Below are 7,940 nucleotides of genomic sequence, written 5' to 3'. Positions count from 1 at the left end.
GGATCCACTGGTGAGCAAGTGATGTAATGCCATGTTTCTCCAAATTTCTCTTCACCTCACACATAAACCTTGAACTTTCATTGTAACAGTGTAGCTAACAAAGCATTAATAGTAGAGCAGTACTAGTAATCCATCACTTATGACTAACAGCTAAACATACATTATCTGATTATATCAGTGCTGGTATTGTGAAAACACTCTTCAGAGCGGAACAATGTGTGCAGTTCAATTGGCAAGATTATTAAAGCCATCTTTTGAGTTTGGATTATCTTTAACAGGGAAAAACAACAACATTCTTACATTCAAGTCATGGAAAAGTCGATAAATTTAATGAATGTCTCGCTTCAGCGATAAGAACAGAACAATGGAGAAGGCTGACTGAGCGCTAGAGTCCAAATGTCTCAGTGTTTTCTGCTATTGATCTTATACTGTTGCGTTTTACTGCGCTCACTAACTTCTGAGCTGTGAGAAATCAGCCAATTTTTGGTGAACAGGCACCACAAAAAAGGTCGATTAAAAACTGTAATCATAAACCACCAGGGGTTTTCAGAAAACAATGAGAAAATGTTATATGTCAGTGCAGTGCAGTTCTTTCAAACCTGTAAGAAGTGAAAGAATGAACTAGTGACAGACCCATCAGAAGTTAAAACTAATATCAAGCAAATAAAATAAAACACATATGTGTATAGTGTGAAAACAGTAAAGGGCATTAATTATTTTGCACAGGTCTCAAAATCAGGATAGTACATATTACCAAAACAATATATTACCTTAAATAACATTTCAACATTTTTATTTATTTATATTTACAAGGACAATGTGTATAGACCTAAGTACCCAATCTCTATGAAATATGACTTGAATGCATCACACATCACAAATATCAGAGTTGTGTGCAATCAGAATTGAATTAAAAATGGCTTTCAATTCTAATTCAATCCTGAAATTGATTGATTAAAATTGTGTTTTGAGTTTAAAGGAAGTGTAGTTTTTAATAATACATTTTTACATTCTTTTGAACTATTCTATTCTAATTCCAGTATGATTTACCCATAAACACACAGCATATGAATACATTTCCAGGAGTTGATACATTTTAACATCAAAATATGAACATATGAACGAATCAACATATGAATACATTTCCATTCTTTTTAATGGAAATGACCCATATTTCATTATATTTAATTAATTAACTTATATTTTATAGATGATAGTGGAGTGCATGCTTTAAAGGAAGACAGTGGAGTGCATGTTTGATGTTCATGAAGAAAAAATAAGGAATTTTGTGGTGCTGTAATTCTGTGGTTCTGTTTTTACGGTATTACTTCAGATTAGTTTAGATATACAGTCTATATGTCTAATCAGTACATATACATATATATATATATATATATAGAGAGAGAGAGAGAGAGAGAGAGAGAGAGAGAGAGAGAATATGGACCAATAACGTTTCTCTGGTGTGAATTTCTTTGAATTGAACTACTCATCCTTTCCAATTCAACATCCCGTCTACCATTTCGATTCCAAAGCATGAATTAAAAGCAAACCAATTCTTAAATTCTGAATTCTGCACAACCCTTACAAAGTATTTGCACTCTCACAATATGAAGTTGCATCACGTGCGGATCTTAAAAGTACATAAATTGATCTATACAGTTGTTGACGGAAAACATCTGTGAGTGTGTGTGTGTGTGTGTGTGTTTATGTGTGTCTGTTTTACTGTTATCTTACAGTGTTTTCCTGTGCTGCCAAGAGCAGCTCTTCATAATAAAGAAGTTGATCTACTTCAAAGCAATCACTGGGCCTCTCCACCAGCTGGATCAGAGCCTGTCTGATGCTCTCTTCACTCTCCTGCCTCTGTCTGGCCTGCTTCAGATAGTCATAGACCTTCAGGAACACCTCCTCTCCTAGCTTCCGACACACCGACCTAAAAGACCAAATTTGAAATTACAATTAAATAAGTTAAAATAACCTAGTTCACATTTATGAAGGACTTGCAAAAGTCTCAAGGCTCAAAAGCATGGAGATTTCTGGAGTTCCTGTTCTACATGTATCCTACAGCATTCAGTCTCTCAACACTGTAGGACAAGAGGATGCATCCAAGCGGGACCTCCTGTAAAAACCGCCCCCTGACAGGTGTTGGGATTCACGTCCTCATCTCAATGTGATCTCTACTGGCACCTTTGGACCCCTCAGCAAGAGCAGAACAGCCCATCACTCACACACACACACACCATGCATAAGGTGAAATATGTCCACAGCTGACAGACCAAAAACAGAACGTCTTCCCTTTTCCTTGAAACTGAGTTAAAAATATGTAATGCTATTGTGAATATGTCCATTTAGTGTGAGATATCGGAGTTGATGTAAGTGTTGACCAAGATGAAAATTTTTATTTCTTTCTCAAAATTGATAGTCTAGAGATCGAAGGGACAGTACAGCAGTAACGGTCCAACCGAACTCAACAGTGAAGGTCAGATAACAGAAGAAAAGGTAATTCATTCCATCTTGGTATATCAGGAATTGCCATTCATTAGTGACGTGACATGTGGCCAAGTATGGTGACCCATACTAGGAATTAGTGCTCTGCATTTAACCCAACCTAAGTGCACACACACAGCAGTGAACACACACACCGTGAACACAAACCCGGAGCAGTGGGCAGCCATTTATGCTGCAGCTCCCGGGGAGCAGTTAGGGGTTCGGTGCCTTGCTCAAGGGCACCTCAGTCGTGGTATTGAAAGTGGGAGAGAGTGCTGTACATTCACTCCCCCCACCTACAATCCCTGCCAGTACGAGACTCGAACCCGCAACCTTTGGGTTACGAGTCCGACTCTCTAACCATTAGGCCACAAGATTTTTCTTTTCAAGTATTATAGCAAACATATCTAACTATCTAACTATAAAATTAAATTAAATTATAGGCTTTATACACTTTATATTCAGTGGAATTAAAAAGTCTAAAACCACACTGAAAACATGGGATTCAAATTAAATTTAAATATGGAAATAAACACAACTTAATTTTTTTGATTAAAAAAATTACATAAAAAGTACAGGAATGTACAAAATACTTTTCAATTTAGCTTTTCACTCACATATTTATGCTGGCAATATCATTTATAATGAAATGCATTAAAATAGAAGCTATTCACTTGTGGTCCCAGACTCAAATCAACATCCTTTATGAAAACAAGTGAACTCAAACTGTGTAATGCCTGTGGTACTTTTCAAATACAAAGTGTGAATGTTTCTCCTCATGCCAATGAGAAGAAAAATGAACCCTCGATGAAATCTGTGACTTTCAATTTTTATCTGTATCACCACACAGTCATTTCCTATGACAGATAAAAAAAAATTAATGGAAAAGACACCCTCTGTTGACAGTGTCATTGATAGTTTGAGAGCATCCCACCCCCCTCCCCACCCAAAGTTTTGTTTTTGTCTTAACTTTGTAACCAAGGGCATGAGTGATATCATAAAAACAACAAGTTTATAACTGTGCAAAACAGGACAAAAAGGGCATCATTAAAAAAATTAAAAGGTAGTCAGTACTTTTAATGTAAGGCAGAACTTATGAATGAATTATTGAAGAATGACAGCGTCTAGGAGAATGATGATTGAATATTAAAGAAACAGAATGTACTGTCTAATACAAGATCACAATGAAGTGCAGAGGTGACAAATGAGATTAGGAGAAGAACAGGAGCAGGTAGATGGGGTGAACCTGTCAAACATAAGGAGAGGGGGGTGTTGAGAAGCATGTATCATTGAATAAGTGGAAAATGGCCAAAATGACGTTTGTGAGTCATTCTGATACATTTTTGCAGTTTGCGTTGGTTAAATCATATTTGCATATCTCTTGATGAAAAGATCTCAGAAAGCTGCTATGAAACTAGAAGCAGTTATTCAGGTAGAGAGAATCGCAATGACCAGATCCACACAGAATGTGCACTTTTTGTTTTCACATTTTCTGCATTGATCGTGGAGGGAAATCTATGAAATTATGTTCCAATTCATCTCAAACCTCACTGATGCTTTTGTGCCTTATAGAGCAAATCCTCACAGCCAACATCCAATGGCCTTTAGGGAGGAACGACTTTCAATTAATGTCATTGGTACTTTAATGGAAAAGACACCCTCTGTTGAAAGTGTCATTGATAGTTTGAGAGCATCCCACCCCCCTCCCCACCCAAAGTTTTGTTTTTGTCTTAACTTTGTAACCAAGGGCATGAGTGATATCATAAAAACAACAAGTTTATAACTGTGCAAACAGGACAAAAAGATTTAAAAGGTAGTCAGTACTTTTAATGTAAGGCAGAACTTATGAATGAATTATTGAAGAATGACAGCGTCTAGGAGAATGATGATTGAATATTAAAGAAACAGAATGTACTGTCTAATACAAGATCACAATGAAGTGCAGAGGTGACAAATGAGATTAGGAGAAGAACAGGATCAGGTAGATGGGGTGAACCTGTCAAACATAAGGAGAGGGGGGTGTTGAGAAGCATGTATCATTGAATAAGTGGAAAATGGCCAAAATGACGTTTGTGAGTCATTCTGATACATTTTTGCAGTTTGCGTTGGTTAAATCATATTTGCATATCTCTTGATGAAAAGATTTCAGAAAGCTGCTATGAAACTAGAAGCAGTTATTCAGGTAGAGAGAATCGCAATGACCAGATCCACACAGAATGTGCACTTTTTGTTTTCACATTTTCTGCATTGATCGTGGAGGGAAATCTATGAAATTATGTTCTAATTCACCTCAAACCTCACTGATGCTTTTGTGCCTTATAGAGCAAATCCTCACAGCCAACATCCAATGGCCTTTAGGGAGGAACGACTTTCAATTAATGTCATTGGTACAGATTCTGTGTGGGCCTGGTCATGACATAACACATCTATGCCGCCTTTTTCCTGAGTCTGATTTGTAAAAAGACAAACTCTATAGGCCCATATATACAAGTATATACTGCATATAATTCTAAAACACTGTAAATGATTATATTAGCAATGTGCCAAATTTTACATCTACAAAAATTCCAATAACAATTGCAAAAAAATGCATGTTATTTTTTATTTAGTACTTACCTGAATAAGAAATTTTACATAAAAGACTTTTACATATAATCCACAAGAGAAAATAATAGTTAATAATAATAGAAAAAATAAAATACTAAATTGAGATGCACTATAAACATCCTTTTTATAAAGGACAAAGCTAAGTATGCTAGACATAAAGTTTAAGACCTGGTAAAAGGAGAGCAAAAATAAAACTTTTCATAAATATGCCAAGTAGAAGTGACACTTGGCACAGTTAGCACTTTTTATACATTTCACTATTTTTGGCAAACTTTTTTAAAACTTTCCCTCAATAGTACATTCTGGCAAATGTAAAATTCTTTAAAATAATTAAAGTAACATAATAAAAATATACAAATAAAGCCTACTAAAATATTTTAAATCATCCTAAAGGACAGAAAAGTCACCCATATTATTATTTTGCTGAAAGTTTGTTCAGTTGAAAAGTTACTCAACTGAATAAACCAACTTACAGAGTAAGAGAATTTTCAGAATCAGAATCAGAATCAGAATGAGCTTTATTGCCAGGTATGTTTACACATACGAGGAATTTGTTTTCGTGACAGAAGCTTCCACAGTGTAACAGAATGACAGTGACAGAACAAAAAACACAGATAATAAAAATAAAAATAGGTCTTGGCCATGGTGGAGTTTGGAGTGTGACTGTTTGAGGTTTTGGACAGGTGTCTTTTATACTGATAACAAGTTCAAACAGATACCATTAATACAGGTAACGTGTGGAGGACAGAGGAGCCTCTTAAATAAGAAGTTACAGGTCTGTGAGAGCCAGAAATCTTGCTTGTTTGTAGGTGACCAAATACTTATTTTACCGAGGAATTTACCAATTAATTCTTTAAAAATCCTACAATGTGATTTTCTGGATTTTTTTTCCTCATTTTGTCTCTCATAGTTGAGGTATACCTATGATGAAAATTACAGGCCTCTCTCATCTTTTTAAGTGGGAGAACTTGCACAATTGGTGGCTGACTAAATACTTTTTTGCCCCACTGTACCTTATTTTCTCCAAAATAAAGAAATAGGAGCTGAGTGGAGCTGCTCAATAACTAAACTGAGATGCATTATAAACATCCTTTTTTATGAAGGACAAAGCTAAGTATGCTAGTCATAAAGTTTAAGACACAGTGAAAGGAGAGCAATCAGACCCCTCTGTTATTATGACTCACGACTTTGTCAAGAAGCCAGAAATAAAGACAATTATAACTGAGAGACCTTTGAGATCACAACGACCAGCCCTCTTCAAGGCTGTTGTCTCCAAGTCAATTTCAGACAGTGCTTTCATATAAGAGAGGCGTTTCTTTCAAACTTGCTGCAAACACACGCACACACACACTCACTCATATACATGCACATAGTCCATTTCCAGCTGATTAGTGGTGGTAATCAAGGCTGAGCTGCAATCAGCCCCCACTCCCAGCATGATAAACACAGCTCTCCACCCACCCCTCCACTTCCTGGCCAACTCCAGGCTCTTTCCTTTGCAATCACCACTCTCCATTCTTATATAGAGAACTCCCCAAACCCTGGGAACCTCCTCAACAACAAAAGCACAATGACTTAAGCAGCTACTGCTCTGGGCCGTTACATCGACAGCTCAGACATTTCTCAGCGGTACCGGTTCTCTGTGCTTGCTCTGATAAAAGAGGACCTATATCTCAGTGAATGTACGCTTCCTTCTGCAGCTTTCATCAGCTATTTCGAGAGGCTTAATGAGCTGCAGTCAACAAAGAGGTCCTATATAATGATCAACAGAAGACACAATACCGTACGTTAACAAGTTTGAGAGAACTCATGCGTCATGCAGAGATGAGCTAGGTGAAGGAGTAGAGTGTTATCGTCATCAAATGATCACATCAAACAACATCATCTACAGAAGACGCTTTTGTTTTCAGATACACCCTTGAATGCTGTCCTCGAGTTATTCCCCAAATGCACATACTGTATAATGTACTGAAATCTAAAGAGCACAATGAAAGCATTTTTACTGTCAAAAGGGTTGACTCAAGATGATTCAGTCTTCTCAAAGGAAGAGCATGCTGGTCTTCAAATGGGGGCGTGGGTTCAAATCTCACATCTGACAAGTGATTTTTAGAGGAAATTAATTTGCTTAAAATAAAATCAAAATGAGCGGATACATGCATGCATCTGTAAGAGGCATAAACCCAGAATAAGATTAAAAGCATCCGTTGCTTTCAAGGTCAAAGTTTTGACATGAAAATTTACAGAAATGAAATTAATCACACATTCAGTGACAGTCTAATAGTTATAGTCTGATAACATCTGGTGATACTGGTGACCCAGTATTATGTGTCCTTGGAAAGAGCAGGATGCTCAAGAAGTATGGGTGATTCTTCAGTGAGGGGCACTTATGACTAGTCATGTTATTTTGAACTAAAACTAAAATGATTTATATTGTTTTTGTTAATGGAAATAAAGGTAACATTCCGTAAAATTGAAAAACGTTAAAAAAAAAAAAAAAATTTAAACGTTGCCTTAGCAACTAACTTAAAGGGGTCATATGATGTTGCTAAAAAGAACATTATTTGGTGCATTTGGTGTAATGAAATGTGTTTATGTGGTTTAAAGTAAAAAAAAAAACATTATTTTCCACATACTGTACATTATTGTTTCTCCTCTATGCCCTGCCTTTTTGAAACGCGTCAATTTTTACAGTGTTATTTTGAACTAAAACTAAAATGATTTATATTGTTTTTGTTAATGGAAATAAAGGTAACATTCCGTAAAATTGAAAAACGTAAAAAAAAAAAAAAAAAAATTTAAACGTTGCCTTAGCAACTAACTTAAAGGGGTCATATGATGTTGCTAAAAAA

General features: G+C 36.1%; 1 protein-coding gene across 1 annotated transcript in view; it reads right to left on the bottom strand.

Moving 5' to 3' along the window:
- Positions 1-1,713: 1,713 nt before the first annotated feature.
- Positions 1,714-7,940, bottom strand: part of LOC107592866 (NIMA-related kinase 11) — a 65,051-nt gene continuing 58,824 nt past the window's right edge. The window contains exon 15 of the mRNA XM_016282441.1: positions 1,714-1,930. Within this exon, the coding sequence (XP_016137927.1) occupies positions 1,726-1,930 (205 nt within the window). The 3' untranslated portion in view covers positions 1,714-1,725. The remainder of the gene's footprint in view (positions 1,931-7,940) is intronic.

The sequence above is a fragment of the Sinocyclocheilus grahami genome, unplaced genomic scaffold (assembly GCF_001515645.1).
Source record: "Sinocyclocheilus grahami isolate Dianchi unplaced genomic scaffold, SAMN03320097.WGS_v1.1 scaffold9.1, whole genome shotgun sequence".
NCBI lineage: Eukaryota > Metazoa > Chordata > Actinopteri > Cypriniformes > Cyprinidae > Sinocyclocheilus > Sinocyclocheilus grahami.
The sequence above is the reverse complement of the archived record's forward strand: the minus strand, read 5'-3'. Positions and strand labels throughout refer to the sequence as shown.